The 26,439-nt window shown below is 35.2% G+C and overlaps 1 protein-coding gene across 1 annotated transcript in view; it reads right to left on the bottom strand.

The window, feature by feature from the left end:
• Window positions 1–3,805: 3,805 nt before the first annotated feature.
• The window catches only part of LOC145688224 (F-box only protein 30-like), a 119,467-nt gene continuing 96,833 nt past the window's right edge, over window positions 3,806–26,439 (bottom strand). The window contains exons 4-7 of the mRNA XM_081762134.1: window positions 25,210–26,287; window positions 22,614–22,749; window positions 17,929–18,029; window positions 3,806–13,324 (exon numbers count right to left, since the gene is read on the bottom strand). Coding sequence (XP_081618260.1) covers window positions 13,213–13,324; window positions 17,929–18,029; window positions 22,614–22,749; window positions 25,210–26,287 — 1,427 coding nt within the window. The 3' untranslated portion in view covers window positions 3,806–13,212. The remainder of the gene's footprint in view (window positions 13,325–17,928; window positions 18,030–22,613; window positions 22,750–25,209; window positions 26,288–26,439) is intronic.

Consider the following 26,439-nt stretch of genomic DNA (forward strand, 5'->3'; position numbering starts at 1 on the left):
CAGTGGGTTCATTGATTATTGGGCCTGTCTCTAAACATATTTGAGAATTAAGTCAATTAACATATATTTCATAAATCAAGCTATTTGTTTTGTTATGTCAGCAAATGATTGATCGGACTGCAGACCTCTTCCTGCATCCAAACTATTCAACGGCTGCAAGTCTAGAAGAGCTGCTAAATCGGAGGAAGCTCGATTGAGTTTCACTAATGTATACACAGTTCTGAAAGCGTGACATGTGTGTTTATGATACTTGTATTCCTGTGTTGCACTTTCTCTTCACTTGCTTTTTTCCATATCTTCACGTACAATTGATGAGTTGTACTACTTTTGTGATCATAGACGTTCTCGCAAGACTTCCGTCGTTTATCACCACTGTCACCGAACCAAAATATGTTACAATATGTCCATTCTTTAGATAATTTCTGTCCTTTGGATTTGTGTGCATTTAAAGGCCCTACATTCTTACAAACTGAACACCCGAGTTTTCCGTTAAGAATACAGTAACTAACCATTTGTTTTCCTTTAAATTTCTTTTGGTTCTTTCGTCCAGTAAGTTGGGGAAGCTTCTTCTTTACTATTATCACTTGCACTCGAACTAATAATTTTAGCTTCACTTGGAAAATGACTTTTTCTCTTGCAACAGACACGAATTACTGGAAATCTGATGGTTGTAATTCACTAACATTTCAATGATTATGATCTAACTTACACGTTTGAATTAAACAGTTTGTTCGTTTGCTTAGTTTTTGATAGTTTGTGCTTCCAATTTTTAAACAAATTACTTATCAGTATCCACTGTCTCTGATCTCTTGATCCGTTTCGGTGTTTGCTGTTGCATTCAATAAGTTCGCTTTTAGAAAGAAACAACGGTTTATTATTGTTCCTTTTCCTTTACTAGTCGACCGAAAGTGTTTTATAATACATTATTTTATTTTTAAGATCTTTATCTGTAGCAAGTTGAACTCCCTTCAGCCAACAATCAGCACAAAGGGAAGAAATATTTTACGTAATATAGGGTCACAGTTGTGTTTGTACCGACAAATAAATCTGCAGTTACTTCTTTTCTCTTTTTTTTTTCTTTCTTAAACTCGATGAAAATATGGTGATGGTTGTTTCGTATTGGAACTTTAAATCCATATGAACAATTCTAGTACTCTAGTGTAGACTTTTTACTTCTAAAAGTGCCGAGATGAAAACTAATGGTATACAAAAGTGTCGGTATGGCGCATATCGGCCAATTTCGAGGACTGCTAATAGGGCCTAACCAATGTTGCTTCGAGTAAAAATCGATCAGCAATTTAAAAAAAGTGAATTCACTCACAGATAGAAAGCACATCTTATGATAACTCTGGCCAGGAACATCCGTTTTGATTAAATACGGTCTATGTTTACTTTTACAATTAAAAATACTTCCTATTTCTTGGACTGAAATAAGTTAAGTGTAAGTGGGTTTTCACACCTGCATTTAAAAGGCATATTCCTTTTGCTGCTTTGAAGAAAAAATATGACTTTTATGAAACCTAGAATGAATTACATTTCAGATTTAAAATTTCTTCCTACTAGTTGAAATCCATCCACGATAAGCTGATGAATTCACCTCTTCTCAACTTAAAAGTTTTCCACAATTTTCTAATATTGGGTTGGTGTGACTGAAGTAACCAAGATCACTTGTGTGGCGTCACGAACTCAGTACATGTTCAGTAAAAAGCTGGGATACTCAGTAAGGCAGGATGAAGTGTGTTGTTGAACAGAGTGGTGTAAAGGTGTACCACAGAGAAGCAAAACTGCGAGTGACTTTCCTTTATAGGTTCAAACTGGGAGATTCTAGACATCTACCTATGAAAGAGCATAAACAGTGCATTTGAATCATACACCGTTGGTGTGTGAAATTTCGTACCGGTGTCCACCATTTAACAACGAGCCATCGAACAATAACATGTTCTAATAAGCTCCTCACGAACACTATAGAAGGAGACCCTCTGAAAAGTGTTTGTGCACTTGCAAACGAGTTAGGAATACACCATACCACAGTCGCTCATCGACTCCACGCAATCGGTATAGTGAAAAACATGGATATTACATGAGTTGACACCGGTGAACAATGATCGATGTGTCTAGGTGAAGTTCTTTAAATATACAAAAAAAAAAAAAAAAATCGTGAATGGTTCCTGCATCGGAGTGTCGCTTCCAATGACTAATGGATCTGCTACGACAATCGTAAAGGGTCAAGACAGTGGCTGGATTGTGATCAACGGCTGGACGGCTTCCAAATCATAATAATAATAATAATAATAATATAATTCAGCAGAAGGTCTTGTGAGCATGCTGATCTAGGAGGGAGAAATCCATCATGTTTTCTTTTCGTCCAAGGTTAAATAATCAATACAAATCGTTATAGTGCTGAACTCCATGTATTGCACTGCAAAACTTATCTGCAAGCATCCACCAACAGAATGAAATTCAACGGACATGGTGTTCTCATGTTATCACATCTCACTCAAACGACGGGTACACGTTCTCCATAATTTGCAGTATGAAACCTTTCCTCACTCATAGTATTTTTTGACGTATCTCGAAGCGATTACTACCTCTTCCGACACCTCAATCACTCTTTGTCACGAAAGAACTTTCCTGATAACCGCGCGGTGCAATGTGCGGTAGAGAACTTTTCCACGTCGTAGACTCCAGATTAGTTTTCGTCATGAAATTCGATCGTTGACACGAGTGTATGGCTACAGCCGAAGCCTACTTTGACTAACAATGAAAGTGATACGCGTCCTCGGACATTTCAATCGTATCAACCCAACAACTGAAGTTAGGAATTTTTACAATAAATTTGTTTTAATAGAAATTAGCCTGCTGCAGTTTCAGGTAGGTGAATTTCGTAAGACATATTGAAAAATACATATGAAAGAAAAGTACTTTGTTATCTGACTTAGACATACATTTTATTAAAATGTTGATAAAATATAAACACAAGTCATTCTATGTAAGTATATAATTATTCTATTAAAGTTTTACAATTTGAAAATGCATCTATTAATATGCCAAGTATCAATGATCATCATTATCCACCTTTAAATACGAAAAATGTTAAAAGAATATTGTCACTTAGTCCCTCGTCATCATTTTCAGTCTTACAGAATAAACAAAACACAGAAGCATTAATGTCACATAAAGAAATAGTTTGAATATTAGTTAAGAATTATATAAAAATCTATTACTTGTCATCAATATACACGACAATATTACAAACATAACTATGCAACTGTGAAAGTAATGTATTTTTCGTATAAGGTAATACGAAAAATAGTAACTGATGTATACAAAGAAGGAGCATAAAATGAATATCCATTAAGATTTATTACATTACAGCATTTGAAGAAATACATAAAAGTTGGCCACATACCCTTTAGAATAACCAAGTGATTAGCATGCGTGGATCGAGCTTAATCCTAGGTAGGATACGTAGTTTGTTTTTGGAGTTTAAGGTCTCCTTTTAGCACCGAGGTATATGATACGGAACCTGATGCTTAAAATGGGATCACAACCATTATACCGCTTTATATTCGAAGCAAGTACCCTCACCAAGAATAGAATCCGGGAATTCGAGCATACATGCTTCGAATCTCATTTTTATTACTGGTTCTCTCGTTCCATGGTTTCGGTGCTGGACAAAAGAACAACAAAAACTTTCAAAGATAAATAATTTGAGCAAACTACATTGAGACAAGTTGATAGATAAAATCAAGACGTGTAATGATTGTTACATTTCAACAACAACTGCATGTTATTATTCTATCTATAAATCTTAACTTGGAACTTAAATCAGAAGATGCAAGCAAGGCAAGGTTTTGTACACAAATAACATTACTGAGCCAATAAAACTGATACTCCCGACTCGACAGGATTTAATACGGTGGAGGATTACTGACTCCAGTAGTACTACGTCACGAAAAGTCACCTTCACAAGTTAGCAGTTACAAAAAATAAACTAAGACACCTGACAAAACATTAGTGGATACATTATTTGGAAATAAACGAAGAAACGTTTACTGTTATCAACAAAAAAAAAAAAAAAAAAAAAAAAATCACTAGTATGAAACAATCTCAATGAATAATCTTATCATTAATAACTTCTTAAGTTTTTTACCATATCTTAATACTGTGTGTGTTCTGAAAAACAAAATATAAATTTGCTACTCTTACGCAGTGCCTAATCTGTTTCATTTGTAAATATTAAAAGCAAAATCTTTACCGAAATAGAACGTTTTATCGTTTTTCTGAACGTTTTAGTTTACCGAGGCAACTAATTAGTACGTGGACCTTTCAGTGTTTACAGAGAAACCAATTTTCTTTAACAAGTTGCCTGAAGTAATTTCGAATTTATGAAGCAAGTAAAATGAAATAATCATATCAACCAAATGTTCTACACATTAAACTAGACCTTCGGCATTAAGTTATACAGAATATTCCAAATTCCCCTTACCTCTAGGCTTAAGTATTTCAGAAACAATGTCAGTGTAATTTTAGTTAATAACACTGCTTTCGTGGTCAGAGAGAGCACACTCTGGCATCCCTACGTTCAAAGTCACGTGAAGCATTTCAAGTGGTTGATTTCAGTAGTTGCACATGTGTTAGTGGTACATGTGTGTTAGTGGCACATGTGTGGCTGCACAAATGACCACACACAGGGCAAATTATGATACAGGTAATAACTGCGCTTTGGCAAAGACCCATTTCTTAAAGTAACCCTGATTGATTGGGAGAAACTTGCGTTTGCTTCAGAATGTGTCACGGACAGGGCGCATAGGGAATATAACATGTGTGAGTAAACATGTGCTACCGTCACTCCATAAATTGAGAGGTCTTCAACTAAATTGCTTCGCAAAAACATAGCTGAACTGAATATATCACGTTCAACAATGCGAGACCACATAAAAAAACATATGAAAGAATTATCACTGATGTTTGTGTCTAACGACATGGAACTGTGTGTTGGAAGTCCAAAGTGCTTTGTTGACACAATTTCCAAATACTGTCCCTCACTGACGAGTGTTATTTTCAGGTAAATGTGCGATATATCGCAGTTCATGCAGGAGAAATGTCTTCTGGTCTAAGAAAAATGCTCATTATGTGCAAAACAAGACTTAGAACGAAGCTTGTTTCATGTTATGAGCCGAGATGACATCACGATACTTGTTCAGACCATGAGCATCCTTATTTACATGTTACAAGTATGGTTGATACCTCAGCTACAAGGGAATCACGGATCGAGTATAGCACAGCCAATTTTACTTTTCAGGCGCGTGATTTTGTTCATGAACAATTTCCAGGTCGCTAGGTTGAGTGTGGTTCTCCAATATCCCCATCACCATTGAAATGGTTCTCACAAAGCCCGGACCTAACATCATCAGACAACTCATTTCGGAGAATAATCAAGTCAGATGTTTCTTATCGACGGTACAGGACAGATGAAGAATTGTGCGGAGGAAGTCTTTCGGACGATAACTCCTTAGATGCTCCACAACATGTCAAGGAAGACATGGAGATGCATACATTTGTGTGTATAACATGATGGAACACATCCAGATCCACTGAATACATAGTTCGTGTATGTAAGTACTCAACTTTAATATGTACTAAGTAAAGTAAAATTGCACTGACATTCCTCTCTGTGATACTCAAACCTAGGAGTAGGATGGATCATTTATCTTCAAACACCCTTGTAAATTTAACTAATAAATAAAAAGACACTGAAATTTTGTACGATGCAAAGCTCGAGTCGAGGAAATTCTTTGACTTACGAAAACTTACAATACACTTATTATTCAAAGTTACAAACAAGGACGTTACAGTATCACTGACATTCAAATTCTGGAGGCCTCTACAATATCATTAACTCAAGTGAGACGGATGAGGTAATGTACATCCAAAGTAGTATTCGATAGTACTATCGAATTTTACTATCATGATATGACGCGTTTCGAATGAGTAAGAACTAGGTTACAAGGAAAAGAAAATATGACTTCGAAAGATTTTATTTCGAAAAACTGTTTCGATGTATCACATCTAATTACATATGATTTTAAAAAGACGCGAAGAGCATAATGCCACTTGTAGCAATATATTTCAAACTGTTCTGAAGATACAAGCATGGGTAGAGATTGTAATAGTGCTTAAAATTATGTATGTGTGGAAATTTTTAAAAATAATTGTTTTCCTTGCTTTGCTTCCGTAACATTAGACAAATAGTTTCTGAGAGTTGTAATTAGAATATGTTCTCGCAATTACACAATTTTAAGCAATGTTGTAAACTTTACCTATATTTATCATATCTCCTGAAAAGTTCTCAGATACCAAATTGCTGTGAACTGTATTATGATCTTTAGTGTACTGGAATTGGATATTATAATTATCTAAGTCGTTTTTCGAAATAAAACCTTTTAAAAAAAGTAAAATTTTCAATCTCTTGTAACTCTATTTTTATTTATTCAAAATACATATCATCATCGTCATAGTATTCGATGCTGAGGTACTTCCGATGTACACTGACCCACCCGTCTCACTTGCGTTATTTTTGTTGTAGAGACCTCCAGAAGTCGAATATTTATGGATGTTTGAGAGATTGTAGTGTTCTTAGTTTGTAACACTAAATAATACATAGAGTATTGTAAGTTTTCGGCTAACATGTATATTTGAAACATGCAATAATCTGACATAGTGCTATTAAAAAAAAAAAAAAATCAACATTAGGTTGGGTTGGCAACATTGTTAATCTGGTGATACTCCGGAGTATATCAAAGGATTTTCTCCTGTCAATATTTGCATTGTATAAAATTTCAGCATTTTTATCTATAACGTTTATGTTGCAAGAATGTTTCAAGATAAATGGCCCATCCTATATATATGTACGTATATACACAGATGTCTGAAATTAATATATACAGTCTTTAAAACAGAATCTCTTACTAATAACAGGTAAGTACATATTTTTTGTAGTGGTGTGTATCTTAAGGACGTAAATGTTTTTTAACTATGAAGATGGGTATCATTTTTAACAGAATGGGGTGCCACCTAACTTTCATCTCGATGTGAAGGATTTTCTCGATCGCACGAAGAGAAAGTGCTGCTAAGTACCCACCTCGATCTCTGGTCTAACCTTCCTCCTAATCTTCTTTCTTCTGGGAACTGTAAAGAACAGTGTATGTCGAAAAATCAACACTGGAAACTCTTGAGGAAACAAACTGAGCAAGACTGCGATGCTATACTATCAGAAACAATACAGTCGGAATGTCGCACTGTTCTATGTCGTGCTACACAATAATACACAGTATTACATGTGGTCATTTTGATTTACAACCTTAAAGTACATGAGAACACAAAAAATTGTATACCCATCTGCTTTAATTAATGACGTATTCCGTTTGTGTTTATACATGAATTTGAGACATCGCACATATTATATATATATATATATATATATATATATATATATATATATATTAGTAATCAAATGTAAAAAGTTTATTAAATACAATACATTGATATAACATGTAGGTTGATAATGGATTTCACTTTTAATTTTCAACAAGAAATACTATACAAACTCCTGCATCTAAGTTAATAGTAATACATTATAACTGATGTGCGTATTTCTTGCTTTGAGCAGTATTTTATACTCATTTCTTATTATGACAGAGCTACAAATTTAAAACACATTCTCATTACTATTCCAAAATTTTTCTTTTTATTTTTTTCTTTTACAGGAAAAGAGAGACTTGCACATATATGTTTCAACCTAGACATACATTTGAAAAACGCTTGAGAAAACAAAGTTTTCTTTTTACAGGAAGATATTGCAATTAAAATCGTTTCCACATCCTTTTACGTGAACGTTCCGTAACAGAAAAAAAGCCTTTTTACATAACGGCATGATTTACACTCTGATTATATGTTTAAACATAATTTTTACAAGTCCTTTAGTAAAAACATACTGAAAAGCAGTAACACAGTAAAATATATGGATAATGACAGTTTATTTTTGTAAACATATTAAATACATACTGAACACTATTTTGTCTCTTAAGAATCACGTTCTTCAATATCTATAGAAACTTTTTTTATAATTCATTATGTCGTTAGTACCTGTACCTTATATAGTACGAAGAAGAAGAAAGGAAATTCCCTCTAAGCTACAATATTCCCTACCCTACGAGGTTTTACTAGAATATCTCAGTGTAACGTGGGTGAGCTTAATATTCAATGGTAACTTCGATGTTACTGATTATAATTACTAATAAAATTACAACCCTGAAAAATACAGAAAAAGCACTATTACTTTTTAAAAATATGTAAGTCAATGCAACTACAGATTCTGGTCTATTAATGAAAAGCAATTTTATCATGACAATTTTATTATATAGAAACTACAACAACATTACTAACATTTATGGAAAATACACAAAATGCTACACTACAGACAAATAAAACGTTAAATAAGTTTTTAGTTAGAGCACATGAAACAAATACTGATCGTTCAAAAACTTTCTTGTAGATTTCTGAGATAGTAATATCCGTTCCCAACATACGCTTTATTACCGACTTAAAGTTTCAAAATATACCAGTGCTCAAGTTAGAAAGTCCGTTAAACCAAAAAGAAGTTTGTAAAACAAGTGAAATAATCAAAATAATGCTTTCTTACCATGTTAAAAAAAAAAAAAAAAGTTTCATTTTTCAAGTTAAAATGAACATTTGAATTAGTGCTCTGAGACCTCTTTTATTGATTTTTTCTTATATACATATAGACAATGATCTGACAACACATCATCAGTTCACATTAATGGTACATGTATTTCACAATAATGATGTTTATTTTTTGGAACTATAATTTTAACGTTGCGACCAACGTGGCAAACTAAATTAATACTATAAAATACTTTTCAAAAAGCGCTAGGAATGTTTAGAAAAAAAAAATATATAGCACCACTATATTAGATACTGTAATACTATATGGCAGCATACGAATCAAAATGCTCCGTAAAGAATAATAACTACAAGTTAGATCTTTGGAATTACTTAGATTCACTTAACGTAGAAATTTCTGACTTAAAATTTGCTTTGGAAATCAACATGTTATTTATGTAATTAAATCCGAAAAAAAGAGACTGATAACATCCATCTTTATTTCGATGTTCAATATTTTAGACATCGTAAGATCATTCGTTAATAAGTCTGTCTGTCTTCCATTTCATTTACCTAATGATGCGGGAAAACAAACAATAATGTATTCGGTTAACTTCATACTGTTCATGAGCTTCATTCTGGTTATATGGTTAGCTTACGTGTCTTCAACGTGGAAGACTCAAGTTCGATTCCCGGCGGAGCCTGTAGGTCCACGTCTAACATAGTCTCGCTGCTGAAAGGGGCGTTAAACTTAAGAGAACCAAAATCCGATTCATGCTAATATATTTTTACAGACTATTATACAATTATGAGGGACGTTATTTAAAGGTTTACCCTCACCCTCTTTCGGCACCCGTAGGAGGATGAAACTGCACATGAATACAGATGCGGGTTTACATTGACGCTCAATGTAAGTTCTAGCAAACTTTTAACTGTTTATATAAAGATATGAAAATCTAGAAAAAGTGTGAGGATGGAAAGAGTGGAATACAAAGTAGTGACCAGGTCCCAGTTCCCTAAACCCTCACAAATATTCCATATGACGCCACTGTATCGACCAGATCTCATCCTATGATGTGATACAGCACTAGTATCAACAACTCATTTATGTGCGCCAGTAGAAAGGTTTCCTACTTCTGGTAGACCAGAATCAACAATCGAAGTGGACAAAAAGATAGAAGTCATCACATTAGAAAGTAGCACTTAAGAGAGTCACAGTTAGAATAAGTTTCTGAAAGAATACTAAGAATAGTTGCGTATTTAAAACTTATCAGGATGGTATTTCCTTCATTTTCTCTCATCAGCTCCCGTGACTTTTTAGCCATATGGGAAAGAGGGCTTTTTCACCCAGACTAATTACACAGGATGAGACAAAGAGTTCATGTCAATGACCCAGAGATTAAAGACCAGACCAGTGTAAATAATGGAGAAATTACACCATCACTTCCAAAAAAGGCACGTGTCTAACTCTATGCTGGTTAGGTAATGCTGTTTTTGAAACCAGAAGAGAAGTGATGAAAGATTTCCTGACAAAAAGGATCACAATAACAGGAGCCTATAAAGCCTCATTACAACTGTAATTAAGGGAAGTTATTAACAAGAACGGCTCGCTAGGATTTCCCCAAATGCTCTTGTCTCAAAAGCCATCCTCTAGTGACTACGAAATTTTTGACTCTCTCTTATTTGCCTGACTTCCTCCTCTTTCCCTCCGTAAGTTGTTAATGGATGCCATGCTGATTATTAAGGTCCAGTCATAGTTCCAATTCCAACCTGGTGAGTTCTACAAAACAGATACCCACAGCTACATAAAATGATGAAAGAAGTTCATGGGAGGAAACAATATAGTTAGAAAAATTACTAACAAAACTGTGCCAAATTGCATTCCATTAAGATCATGGTGTATCAGAGAAAATATTCATTGAACGTCCGTACATTGGTTTTAAATGTGACTTTCGACCAGCTAAGCATATATTTAATTCTTATTTGATTCAAAAAAAAGTTATATATATATATATATATATATATATCAGAATATGATTAATAATTATATTCTACTGTACATAAGAGAAGAAAGATCGTTTAGGTTTAAAATAGTTACCGTTTAGAAAAGCGATATTTCTGTAGCCATTATAATATTACTTTTCCATTTCCCTAGAACGTTGGATATTTCTATATTTTTTAATCGCTTTCAGTAATTTGACAGAAAACTAAAATTAAAAAAAAAAAAAAAGTTTAAATTACTTTGCCACTGAGCAGTATTTTCAATATCAGTAATAACAATAAACTAATACTCTCAAGAATTACTAGAATTGCGGATGATTAAATTTTACACTTCGGAACGATCAAATAAGTAAAGCATAAATTAGAACACTTTGGTTGAGAATATAGTAAATATGATATGAGGGGGTACGTCTTTTTCTGATCAATCTTTGCGTTTGACCAACAGCGACTCCCGATTATCCAGCATTCAATATTCATAAGTTTTCAGAGATTCACCCAAAATTTAAATTTCATTTTTTATATCTACAGTATTCTTATTAATTAATATTAGCCTTTTGAGGACCATGCATAAAAAGTTATTCTGTAAAAAGAATTGTTTTGTATAAATCTAATTCAGGTGACACGAGGCTATTCCTATATAGAAAATATTACGTATAATTTTTCACTGTTGTGTTTGTACGTGGTTTCTCTTACTGGTCCAGGTAAGGGCTACTTGTATTTCTGTTCAGAGCTGGTTTATACTTTGAAAACTATGCATAAAACTACTTATTCTGAAAAGATTTTTCTTTTTCTTTCTTTTTTTATTATTTTTTTTTTAATTTTGGATAAATCCAATTAGGAACATACTTAGAGACTGTTCCTATATAGAAAATATGTATAATGTTTCATTATTGTTTTTATGCGTGTATTCTCTTACTGTTCAAGGTAAGAGCTGCATTTCTGCACGGCAAATGCCAGCAGTAATTAGTGCTGCAAAGTGATTTCACCACGTAACCAGCAGGAACTGAGAAGAAACATTGAAAAAGGTGGTTTTATAGCGTAACCACTGAGACACAAAGGATTAAATGTAAGATAATGTCACGAGACTAAACATTTAATTTATTATATTTGTCCTAGTATTTATTAGGTCTACAGCGCTTTTCCAGTGAATGAGCTTTCTGTTTCACCAACCGAGTTGATGTGGTGTAGTCAATTTGTGACAAGCAGCAGTGTGTACTGCCTTTTTGCACCAGACGCGCAATCTAGAAATATTGTATTAGCATACTAATTGTTCACCCTCGCATAAAAAAAAGAAAAAAGAAAAGAAAAAAAAAACCTCTCATGAACGCGAAGTGAAAACAGCATGCTTCTATATATCAACTGGATGTCTTCATACAGACTTTTAAACATTCCCATACCAACCAAATTATGAAAGTCGCTCTTTAGAAACGCCCAATTTCTAGAAATTTGAACCGCTCATGGGTTGATGGATACAGTGAACATTAGTGAAAAAACAGCATTGAATGACTCCTAAAAAACCATAAAAATAATTGAATTTATTAAAATATTAAAAGGTTAAGAGCTCTTAACTGGTCAGATATAAAGATTGTTTGTGAATACCTCATATAAGGACGTATAATAAATATATATATCTACTACTGATAGTTGTAACAATTATGTGAAGATCTGCGTAGGAAAATAATTTAATCCCTTTACATTTAGGAAGATTGACCGATAGTTCAATTGAAATACACGTTAAAAATACGTATTGAAGGGACATTACAGGTGTCAGTATACTATGGTTATTAAAATGTATTCCATACGCTCGGTAAGTAATTATTGATCCGTGATTACTGAATCAGGGAACACTATTGGTTAGATGCAAAGTTTGACATAGAAAATACCTTTATCTTTGAATTTCACACACCCAGTTCAGTGCAGCTGCCAAGTTTTATCTGTTTAGTAAAGTTCTCAGACACTTCCTTTGTAAGCACTTTTTTCAGTCTCTTTACTTTCGGAATTATCACATATTGATACAAGGAAACAATAGAGAAATATCACATTAGTTTCTTCTTCTCATTATCATGCAACACAGCGGATCATACGACAAATTTATTATCGACTTTCTCCCAACGACAACTTTATTTTATGCACGAAACAAGCTATTGGTAGTGTTAACATAACATTTTGTATTTTACCGCCTTCACAGCAATTCATCTTTTCTGTACTTTAATACACTAGACATTCCACACTCTATGACACAGAATGATCCAGAATACAATTTGATAGTACTTCTAAATTATTTAACTATTTGTGTTAAGACATCTGCCAGTGCTTTGACTACAGCATTCTCTCACTATTGCATACAATGATCTTGTATTAAAATGTTTAACACAATTCCTCACATACTAGAACAAAATTAATTGCATATTGTTAAATTTGATGATTATGTTTACAAGCAAACATGCTCACATACTGTTGTTATCACAGTTTTAATAATTTCAAATAGTCTACTCAATAACACGATTATACGGATGAATCAAAAAATCACAGCTTGGTTTGAGACTTATCTTCAGAGAACATTTCCTTAAACTTCGTTGAAAGTTCAGAATTTGGTTCTTCTCCAAGCAGATGGAAATACGGCCTACTTCCAGTATTCCTAAACATAAAAAACAAATATTGTTTAAGTAGCAGGTTAACTAATTGGATACATAGTTTACTGTTGTTCTTATGTTATATCAATGTTTCTTTTTGTCTTCATTCATGAAAAGCCTAAACCCCCCAAAATATCACTCCTGTGTTACCTCAATATTTGAGTTGTAATATTCAGCTGAAATATGTGCATACTCTCATAAAAGATCCTTCAAGGCTTCGTATCTAAGAGTTTACCTCAGGTTTAATGTGTACACTTTTAAAATAACAGCTAACAGCAGAAATTTACTGGTGAGAAAAAGTAAAGAGTGCGCAGAGTTTAGGCTCTAAAAATGTAAGTTTGGTATCTTAATCGCTTTATTATATTAGTTTTAATGTTTGTTCTTTCAATGGTGCTATTAATTATTTCAAGATAAAATTTCAAAACGCCGAAAGTAACCGTAGCCATAGAATTCATTTGTATGAAGAGTTTCGCTGGATAGAGCTGAAAGCAACTCCTAAAAGATGATGTGGAATACATTAATTCTCTCCTTCTTCTAAAAAAAATAAGGTTACGGAATGAATTGTTCATGTTCATTCACAATATTCCTCTTTGATCTCCTAGCTATCGTTGGTAAGCAATTTTAGGCTAGGCAGCTTGTCAGCAGAGTCGCGTGAGATGATCACATCAGCTCTCACTGCCGCTGTCTGGCAAGTTTCGTCGGACCTTATTACTTGTAATCCAAGTACTTCTTTACCTACCTCACAACATGGAACTTCCCTATTCTATCGGGAATAGAATTCAGGGTTACGCAAATCTAAGACAGGCTTATTAACTATTCGGCTACAAGTTTTTCAATATTTTGTCGACGAAACTCCATGATTTTAGCATCTGCAACCAAACATTTCTCGACCTTGTTGATGTAAGGAATTATCCCCTTCTCTCCAAAAGATCGAATTAGAATAGTTTCCCTTTATCATTAACATTTCCACCTTTTCGCATATAATAATATACAAGCATGTATCTAAGACAATTATAGCTTCAAGTGATCCTACATATATACACATACATACATACATACATTCCATCCATCCATCCATCCATCTATACATACATACATACAATTGACCAAATTTAAAGTGTTGGTAGATCTTAACAAGTTTAATATGTGTATGAAATATCGTGGTATAGAGGACTATCAAACCATACAGGATTATACTATACTATACAGGACTATCACACTTAGGATTTGGACTCAAATAAGTCCAATGTCCAACTTAGATGGCAAATAACTCGAGAACTAACGATCTGCACACCATAATACTTCATATATCTACTAAGCTCATAAGGGATTACCATCATGTTAAAAATGGGTCAACTGTTTTTTTTTCTCGGAAATTTGACTTATCCAAACCCCAATTTTGATGGCCCCAAAAACTCGAGAACCAAACGACCCCACTTGTCCATATCTGGAATGGTGGTCCGCTTTGATGAGCTTAGTGGGAATATGAATTATGTTGTGCAGCTTTTTTGGTTCAGATCTTTTGGCCATCAAATTTGGGATTCTGACTTAGTAAAAAGTCCAAACCCCGAATTTAATGGCCTTTTACATAAGGATTAAAGATTTTGATACCATATTACACCCTGTTTCAAAAAGAATATACGTATTTTGAATGCATATATTTATTAAACTTTAAGACATACGAATATGAAATTTTACACACATAATTGAACCTCTCAAGTTCAAATTGCAGTTCAAAGTTCAAATTACAGATGTTCAATATGTCCTCCATCAGCGACACGAACAATATCACATCGATACTCAAATTCCTCCCATACTCGGGCAAGCATGTCCTGCGTCACTGATGTTATGGCAGTACGGATCCGTTTCTTCAACTCTTACAGGTTCTGTGGGAGTGGTGGTACATAAACGTTGTCTTTAACGAAACCCCACAGGAAGAAGTCACAAGGTTTCAAATCCGGTGACCGTGGAGGCCGGCTGAGACATGCTAAGTCGCCAGCTCCTTGACGACCAATCCAATGGATCGGTAGAGTTTCATTCAGATACTCACGCACTTGGCGACTCCAGTAAGGGGGTGCCCCGTCTTGTTGAAAAATGAAGTTGTCTTCGTGCAGCCTCGGAAACAACCAATTTTGTAACATAGCGAGATACTGCTGACTGTTAACCGTGTTTCCATTAAAGAAGAATGGGCCGTAAACAGATGATCGGGATATCGCACAAAACACATTGACTTTAGGCGAATCTCGTACATGTTCAATGACTGCATGTGGGTTCTGTAGGCCCCAAATTCGAACATTTTGTTTGTTTACCTGACCACTACCACGGAAAGTCGCTTCATCACTGAACACGATGCGTTGTGCAAAAGTGTTATCATTGTCAATAGCATCCAGAATCTAGTCACAAAATGCCACGCGTTTGCGTTTGTCATTAGGACGCAGAGCTTGTAACAGCTGTAACTTGTACGGCTTCATAACCAACCGACGTCTCAAAACACGCCAAATTGTTGTTGTCAGCACTTGTAACTCCTGACTGGCACGACGAGTTGATTTTGAAGGACTACATTGGAAAGCAATTTGAATTCGTGCAACATTTTCTTCAGGAACACGAGGGCGGCCAGGACTCTTTCCTTTACATACACATCCTGTATCTACAGACTGTCGATACCATCTGCGAATGTTCCACCCATTCGGAGGATCAATTTGGTACCTTAACCTGAAACGTCTTTGCACTGTAATCACGGAATTGCACTTCGCAAACTCGATAACACAAAAACTATTTCTGCTGCGGAGTAGCCATTTTAAACATATGACGATTACCAAGCAAAACAGAAGACAACTGACATCTAGCGGCTATTAATATAAACTAGACTATGTATTCGTTTCTCCAATAGCCGAGCTGAGGCGCAGCGATCGATAGTTTGGACAAAATAATTCTTCGTAATACGTACATTCTTTTGAAACAGGGTGTATTTCATATACATACGTAGCTCATAAAGGTCTACCACCATGCCTTGGTCAAACCCGGATGAATTCCATCAAACTTGTTTCAATATAATTTCTTGATTTTACTGAATTCAAACTCAATTTTGATGGCCAATAATTTGGAAACAAAAGACCTGTTCACCATAATATATTTCAAAAATATACAAAGCTCAAATGTATACAAAGCTCATCAAAGTCTAGCATTATGCCAACTAAGATCGGATGGATTTTATCGCATTTACTGAAATTTCTTCATTTCCCTAAGTTGAAACCCAAATTTAATGGTCAATAACTCGAGAACCAAATGTTCTGCGTACCATAATATTTCCCATACTTTCTAAGATACACGAGGTCTACTACCATGTCAAATTTATTTATTTATTTATTTATTTAACAATCACCAGATACAGCTCAGAGGCCATTTTACACTGGCTATCCAACAACAACAACAACAATAACAACAATGGAAAGGATTTGGGAAGGTATCGGCCAGGGCCTGTTTAGTAGGTACCATCCCGGCATTTGCCTGGTAGGACTGAGGGAAACCCTGGAAAACCTAAGTCAGGATGGTCGGCAGCGGGATTCGAACCCACGACCTCCCGAATGCGAAGCCAACGCTCTACCACTTGAGCTACTTTGCTCGGTTAACAAATTTGGTCAAGATTGGATTAGTATTGTCGATGGCATGCCGAATAAAAAGTCCTTTCACTAACTCATTGGTCACGAATTGGTTGACCAATTACTAAGGAACCAAAGGATTGCACACCATAATATTTCAGATTTGTACTAAGCTTGTGAAGTTCTATCAATATCCTAATTTTAGTCAAGATAGCGCGACTGTATCAAGACGCGATTGAGTTTTATCAATCGCGTTTTAGTAAAGATTTCTTGGTTATACTGTGTTCAAACCCAACTTTGATGACCAGTAACTCGGAAACCAAAGACATGTAGGACATAATATTATACAATGTACTTGAATGTACGCGAAGCTTGTCAACGTCTATCCTATTCCAAGTTTGGTCAAGATCGGATGGATTTTATCGATTGCAATTTAGTGAAATTTCTTCATTTCTATAAGTTCAACCCCAAATTTTATGGCCAATAACTCGAGGACGAATGATCTGCATACCATATTATTTCATATGAGTACTGAGCTAATCAAAGTCTATCATCATGCCAAGTTTGGTCAAAATCGGATGTGTTTCATCGAACGCGTATGATGCGTACTATCCTTATGATTGATTCTTTTTACATCATCAAATGAAGGACGAAAATATTTTTATCTGCTACAAGTAATATCCCTGTGAACTGTGTCAACAAGTAACTGCTAGCACATGGTTGGCTATTTGGTGCTCGAATAATAAACTACCAAAGAGACAGAAAAAAATTGACGGCTATCCTAGTTAAATCAATAGAGAATCTCCTGTAAGTAGGGCATTCGGGCTCATCTCCCGCTGGCCCAGCTATCAGATTTTTCTATTATTTCAATATTAGAAGCACTTGCAGATTTATCACATCCATACATAGAAAATAATAATAATAATATAGTTTTATTTTGTCTTTGCATTTATTACGATTTTTGTCAATCCTGTTAAAATCTTGAAATCAAAACAAAGCTTTCAACATACCTTTCAAAGCAGAGACAATTTTTAAGATGATTTGACATATGTCCATTATCTTCGAAACCCCAGTGGAGTACTGGTGTAAAAGCAGTACTGAATAACCATCTCTGTAAAAAAGAAACAAACGGAGTGGAACTTGTTAGCACAGACTTTTAGAATCACTGGAATTTTTTAAACAGGTAATCCGTACGAGGTTCTTTCAATAAAGATAATATGATAATATTACATATAGACACAGGGCGTACATCTTGATACGCTCTTGTAACTTTCGAATTGGTAATAGAAAAAAAGCTGAAATTTTGTACTATGCAAACATCGGAAGGGGGACATTGTTTAACATACTCAGTAATACTACCAGGTTAATAGTGTTGCCAATCCAACACAAAGTTATATATTATTTTTCAAATGGAACTACGTCAGGTTGTCATGTATTTCAAATTTATACGTTAAACGAACACTTGCAATATCACACATATATATAATGGTTTCCATGATAAAATTAAAAAAAAATAAAAAAAATCGCACTAAATTAACCGATTAATGTACAGTGAACGCTATCTTAAACTATTAGGTTGATGTGAATGAAGTGACTGATTTGACACTAGTGGGAAAATCAGTTCAGGAACGCCAACACAGAGGTGGAGTAAGGTGACACGTCTAACTTCACGAACTCTGTACACGCCTAGCTATCAGGGTGAAGTACTTGAACAGTCAGGAGGCAGTGCGTGTTGAAGAGGGTCGTGCGAAAGAGTACCATCGAGAAAACTCAATTGAGAGTGATTTTTCTTTATAAATTCAAATTGGGACATTCTGTTCAACAGACCGCAAAATAATTAACAGTGGATAATACTGTGAAAACAGTTCGTACCATTGCAGACAAGCAGGCATACGACGTTGTTCAGTGGCTCATGCAATCAATAACGTGAAAGAATTTGACTCATGGGTACCACATGAGTTTATACCGACCAACAAGAATCGCCACCTTGAAGTGTGCAATTTTCTGAGTGAAAGGAATAACCTGAAAAAGTCTCTTGCATTGCATTGTGGCTTCTGATGAAAAACGGATCTGCTATCACAATCGTAAACACGGTAAGGCAGTGGCGACTCTACAGTTCTACAACAAAGAAGTCACATCGCCACCAGCGGTTAAACTGGATTTGCACCTACCTTCCCACCGCTCCTACTCTCGTGCCTTGCCAACTCATTCCCTGGTTTTGGGGCCTCCAGTGATTTTTATTTTGAAGGCATTCTTTATATTCTGATATTAGGTACAAATATTGGAGGAAAAAATTTCATTATATAATCATATCTCCAATAAATATGTCTTAGATACAGAATTACTTAGCTTAACTTTACGTACTTTATTCAGCACAAAGAATTTAAGTTATTCAAGTGAAAAACAATTGACGTTGCGAATACTAAACGTATTTTTTTCAACTGTCTTTTCTTAATCGATTTTAGAAATGAAATGAATTTCTAGTTTTACGCCCCATGCTACTGCCTCGAGGCTAAAAGAGACGGATTAATGAAAATTGAATTATGAAATAATTGGTGGAATGAGAATGTGTGGAGGAAACTGGAGATCACGAATAAAATCTATGAACACGATACTCTCCATTACAAACTCGTATGGGGAACAAATCAGGGATCCCACGTACCAGATAAGCGCCCTACCACTGAGCCATCGTGTACCTTCTCAATTGACTCTGTAAAAATCAGTCGCTTACATACCCATTAACATAGATTCTCAGAAGTGTAATTACGGATACAAAAAATTAAGTAACAGTGAAAATTTAATTAGCTTCGATTATCGCATATTTATTTATTTACTTCTAAAACAGACACGATAATATCTTCATTATGCACTGGAACAAGTATGCATTTAATTCCGATCGTTTCTAAAGCAAATGAATAATTCATTCGACCATTCATTTTCAGTACTAAGACGCAGACAGATAGTTTAACATAGACTCGGGCGTTACATCGATAAAATTTCATTGACATCAGGCGGAAAACTTCCATAACTTTTAGAACAAAGAAAGTGATTTTTGAAATCTAAATCTAATGAACTTGAAGATAATAGTAAAACAAAAACATTCAGGATATGTATAAGGGCATCTACGAATTTAAGAGATGCTATCAACATCGCGCTTACCTATTAAAGAAAGCTGACGGAACAATTTTCACTGATGCAGATAGCATTTGGAATAGATGGGAAGATTTCATTGATGATTTGCTTAATATGCAGCCGAAAACTAATGTTAGTGGGGAAAGGGAAATGCACACAGCAAAGCCGTACATTCCAGAGCCTAACCGAACAGGAATAGAAATCGCTATAAAGAAATTAAAAGAAACACAAATCTCTAGGTTTACACAAAATTACGGCCAAGTTAATTTTGGCTGGAGGCGAAAAATTATGGAACAAAATACACACTCATTCTCCTTATATGGAACAAGAAGGACTTCCCACAAGAGTGGAAAGAACCAATTATTGCTCCAATGGTGAAAAAAATTATTGTAATAATTATGGACATATCTCTTCCGTCAACATTATATAAAATTTTCTCAAACATTCTATTAACAAGATTGACCCTATACGCAGAAGAAATTACTGGTGATTATCAGTGTGAATTTAGGTGCGATTGATCAACTATCGACCAGATATTTACCATTCAACAAATTCTCGAACAGAAATGAGAATACAATGCCGTAGTACATCTATTATTTATTGATTTTAGAAAGACCTACGACTCGGTTACGAGGGAAGCATTGTACTACATTCTTACAGCATTTGGAATACCGAAAAAGCTAGTTACATTAATTAAGATACGTTTAAATGAATCTCGAAATAAACAGACCAGCCAGTCAACGAAGCCAAAAAATAGAGGTTTAAAAGAAAAATTAGTTACAAAACGAAACCTGTCTCATTCGATAGTACTATACAAGAAGTGTTCAGGATGAAAAGTCCCCACCCCTCCCTCTGCCGCTTAACTCTCAGCCTCCCTCAAAGTTGAAAAACAGCGTTTTTATTAAAAATCTATTAAAAATCAACGATTGCACCTACAAAAACTGTTGCGCCACCAAAATAATCCATATTTACCCCACTTATAATAACTGAAATTACTTTTCAATTTCAACTGTGGAAAAGCCGAAAATTTTATATTCAATTAAAAAAAAAAAAATATTAATATTGATGCACTACTATAAATTTATAATCAAAATAACAGCGGCAAACTTGTTTTAATCGAAAAAAGTGATTGAGATGAAAGTTGTAGGAATTGTAATAAGCTTTCATTTGATGTAAAATGTATGATTACGATTGTCGGGAGGATGGTGAGGGAGAAAAAGCGAACACTACTTCGTCCAGCGCTCTTTTTGTCCTGTTTCATAGAGGGCGCTTCGAAGCAACTTTGAAAACACGGCTATTGATAGCGTTAGTAATCTCGTTGTTGAACATGAGAGCATAAGCAAAAATAAATATACTAATATATAAAGCACACAAAGTAGAACGGCATCATGAAGGACACATGCCATCTAAAAACAAGTTAGAGAAACTTTAAGAGAGGAGATGAAAGAAAAATCTTTAAAAAATGCAATAGAGAAAAAAAAAATCAGAAACGTAGAGGATATGTCCAAAAAAGACGACGAGGGAACAGAAAAGTTAAGGAACGTACAGTCTATTAAACGGGAACATCTTTCAAACACCTACATTCTATTAAAGATCAAATTTTTCGTCTTCTGTTTCTAATTCATTTTCTTCTAATTTGAACAGTGTGCTATTGCGTTTGCGTCTTAAAATATTGTACTAGATTATTATTTACCTCATTGTACTTTTTGTAGAATTGAGCCATGGTGGCGTACTCAGTCGGCTGTCTATTTTTCAACTGGGCAACTCACACTCAATCGCCGGTAGAAGAGGGAATTATTTTCTACTTTTGTTCCAATAGGAACAGGGGTTCAGCCAGCCCCTGTAAAGTGGATACCTGGGAGTAAACGCGGCAGAATCGTGGTACCGACTATATCCAGTAAATGTGGCGACTTGTCTCCACTCAGGAGTTTGGCGTCATATGACTTGTCATAGTTGAAAGATCCCTTACCTTTTGACTTTACTATCGGAAAATATCCAACGAATTATCAAATTTCATTGGAGGCTACCTTTCGCCGCCCCCGCACCACAAACACTGTGTATTAATGAAATCTACGATTAAAAATAATGAATGTTCCCTTTCATTCAACATTTCGTTCTCAAGTTATAGCTGTTTTTTGTATTTTTCTGACAAATCTTCTGCTAATCATAGCACCAAAAAGATGCATTTCTACGCCCAGATTAGTTTATACTACGTACTTGCCTTATTTTGGTATCAGAAATCACGACCCGAAAGCTTTTTAGTGTTGTTTCCCAACACGCAATTTATGTACCTAAATGTACCTATATATACTTCTATCTATAAAAAATGTAGTCTTGAAAAGGAATCTCAAAGCGGGTTATCGAAAATACGATTTGTATAAAAATATACGCACACACTTCTGTGCGAACAAATCACAGGTATCCTTTTTATTTATTCAAGTAAGTTTAAGAGAGCTTTTCTTTCTTGACCTTAAATTACCAAGTGAAGATTATAATATCGGAAACCGTCAGATTAGTAGTATTTTGACTTATATTATTTACACAAACTAAACAAGATTCTCACCTTATACGCAATCTTCCAAGTCACTTTTGATCCATTTTTTTCTTTTCGCCATTGCTGAACAACTATACCTCTCTCTTCAAGTAGTGAGCAACAAACATCACGAAGGAGATGGCACGTTAAAGATAAATTGCATAAGCTGAAATATAAAAACTGAAAGATAAATTGCATACTGTACATGTTTCTATATTATTACATGTAAATTGAGACTTGTATACATGTAGCACAGAAACATACGAACAGAAAGCAAAAACAAAACAAACGCGGAAGACTGTACTTTTCATTTTCTTTTTATTAATTTATTTATTTATTTAAAGCATACTAGCATTAGTTGTTACATTGTAATTTTAAATTCTCGATGAAATGTCAAAAGTGCGTGACCTAATGAAATTTTGGAAGGTTGTACTTGAGAAAATAAGCTGGGGGAATGAATAAGTCCCAATTTCTAGGAAAATGATTCAGAGATCAACAAAACGTTAAATATAAATTCAACACTTGGTTAAAAATAATAAAATAATAAACACACGCTAACCAGTAGAAGATGAAGAAATTATTGAAATATATCTAGTTTTTGTGGACCTACTTTCATGAAATGACATCTTTTGGATGAGTTTTACATGTACTAACACAATTTTCACACTCTACCACAAACACACAAAGAGTGCAATATACAGGGGTTGGACAAAAAAAAATCTAAAACGTTTGCATATGTGTGAAAATCATACCTAGTATGGTGTGGGGCCTCCTTTTGCGTCCAAAACAGCTTGGATCCGACGTGGAATGGACGTATACAGCTCCTGAATCGTGGTGTGTGGAATTTTGTGCCATTGTTCCTCCAAAACATGCTCCAGTTCCTTAAGGGATGCTGGTGGAGAGTAATGAGACCGAACACACCTTTCTAACTCAGACTACAATGACTCAATGATGTTCAGATCTGGTGATTATGAGACCCAGGGGAGGTGTGATAGCTCCTGATCATGCTCCTCAAACCATGATTTCACCGTTTTTGTAGCGTGACAGGGTGCCAAATCATCTTGATAGATGCCATCACCATCAGGGAACAATATTTGGGCCATGGGTAGAACCTGGTCCCCCAAAATGGCCTCATACGCCTTAGCATCATCATTCTATGTAGGGCTATGATGGGACCTGCAGAAAACCACGATATCACTGACCATACTGTAACAGAACCACCCCAATGCTTTACAGTTGGAGCAGAGAGTCTGTATCATAGGCCGGTGACGGTGTTCTCCATGCGTAAACACGACCGGTTGTTCGAAACAAGGTGAAGGTCGATTCATCGGACCACAATATGTGTTTCCACTGCTCATGAGTCCACGTCTTGTGGTCCTTGTACCACTGGATACACCTCTTCGCATTTGATGCTGTTACCAGGGGTTTGGCGATAGCGGCCCTGCCATGAAATTTCATTTTACGAAGTTTCCGTCGCACTGTTTTCGAGGAAAACGGGTTCTGTAGGCCGGAATTGAGTTCACACGTAATTTTCATTGCAGTGGTCTTCTTTTTAGCTGTTAAAATCCGTTTTAATGCCCTCCATCTGACAGGATTGTCTTTCGACCACTGTTGTGCTTTGCAGACGTCGTTTGTCCATGAATTGTGTATGCCCTCGTGACATTGGACACAGTGCCTTTCGATACCCCCACAATGTTAGCCACTTTTGCCACTGAAGCTCCAACCAGACGGGCCCCAACGATCATGCCTCTTTGGAAGTCTGATCAGGTCGCCCATTTTACCGCACCACTTTCACACCAAGATACTCACAGGTGAACTGGTTACTGCTGACGGAAGAGGAAGGTCCACATGACACACTGAAAACAAAAGCCGATCGGCAACCACAACACGTGTTGTACAGAGGAGGGTCAAACTTACGTGTCTTGTATGAAGTGTTTTTAGATGTTTTCTCTATCCCCTTTATATACCTAGGTGTATATATATATATATATATATATATATATATATATAAATCATAATTTTTGTCTTTTGCCTCAATAGTTACAAACAACAACGTTTGTGTGAATCTCAATCACTACAGAAAAATTGTAACCACGTTTTAAAGCTTAAATCATCACATATATAATAACCTAAGTAAGTGTACTCGTGATTCTCTGCTTAAAACAGAACAACAACAACAACAGAGGGAGTGTATCTGAGTGATTAACATTTAAAATTTCAATCATGATATTCCAAAAAAGCTGAATCCTAAGGCTTGTCATTTTGACTGGAGTTCTCCAAGGAATTTCTCAGTCTTACTAGGTTTAATAGCGAAATGGTACCTTTAATATGCAGGCTCTAGTCAACATGCTTTTATTTTTCTTCTTACGATGTTTCAGTGTGCAATAGACCTGCTGCATCCGAAACTTTGTCTATAACTGAAATAAGTAAATAAGCACATGGAGCAGAAACAGTAGTAAAGTCACTAACTAGCAGCAACCTAAAATGAACTCGAGTCTTTAAGCAGATAGTTTAGTGTGGTGTTTTGAGGTTTGCTCACTTGCGTCTTTCCTATCGTTCCATTACATGCTTTACAAGTACTATATCATGACTAAATAAAATACTGAATAAAGTGTATCAAAATTACCTGAACGGATCCAAAAATCTGCATACATGTCGCAACACTTCGAATGGAAGCTGACACAGCATAAGAGGAGAATCAGGATGTCTACTATCGCCTTTTATTAATCCACTTTGTTGTAGATTTTTCCTGGACTCACGAGGCTGTTTGGTATTTAAACCATTTTTCAGGAGCATAGGGTGTTCGTAATGAACATTTGGTTTGGTGCCAAAACTTTCTAGAATATCATTATAGATTACAGATGATCCTTTTGTGGAGGGATAAAATCGACGTAGACTAAACATGCAACCATAATGAGCCAGAGGACACCGATGCTCTAGCCAGCCATTCAAGCCGCCATGGATATCACTATGTACATTTTTATAGTGCCAAGGATATTCATCTCTTCGAAATTCTTGAGCACAAAGGAAAGTATACATAGATTTAGGTTTTGTCTGGTAACGCGTAATGGACTCTAGAGTGAGGTCTAAACCAAGGGACACAATAAGAGGAGGGCTGGAAGGAGGAGGAGGTGGTGCTGCATGATCAGTCATTGATGCTGAAAATATTTCACTAACCAGAGTATTGTCGACAAATAAGACATCACAGTCTCTGCTTTTCTCGGACTCTTCCGCTGAGTCATTACAATGTTTAGTTTCAGTACGCTCAAGGGATATCTGCGAATTCGAATTTTGATTCAGCCGTTCTTTTTCCGACGAATTTCCCAATCTGCTAGTTTCACTGCTTTCATATGGTAGCTGAGATTTTGAATTCTTATTTAACAATTCTTCTTCAGACGAATTCCCTGAATTGTCACTTTCACTACATTCAAACGATATCTGTGAATTAGCAGTTTTATTTATTTTTTCATTTACGTGGTTCAAATGTTGACTATCCGGCATATCACGAACGGGTTCATTTTCTGTACTATCATCACAACCGAAACAGTCGTTCCACATTACGTCCTGTACATTTTCACTACCACTTAAACATCTTTGGTCTGCTGGATTTTTGTGACTAGTGATCATATTAAGCGCTGCTGTTAGAGATTCACTTGTTCGACGACTTGCTTTATATAGATCTCCACAAATGCTTTTCTCAAAACCTGTAAAAGATATGAGTAAATTAATAATTGTCAATTACAACCAAAGCTTAGTAAACTTCAAAAGCAATGAATGAAAATCTAGTCATTATTACATTAAAATTACCATTCTGTTCCCTATTAAATGTTGATTTTCCAACAAAAGATAAACATTA

The sequence above is a fragment of the Thermobia domestica genome, chromosome 6 (genome assembly GCF_964235325.1).
Source record: "Thermobia domestica chromosome 6, izTheDome1.hap1.1, whole genome shotgun sequence".
NCBI classification, from domain to species: Eukaryota; Metazoa; Arthropoda; class Insecta; order Zygentoma; family Lepismatidae; genus Thermobia; species Thermobia domestica.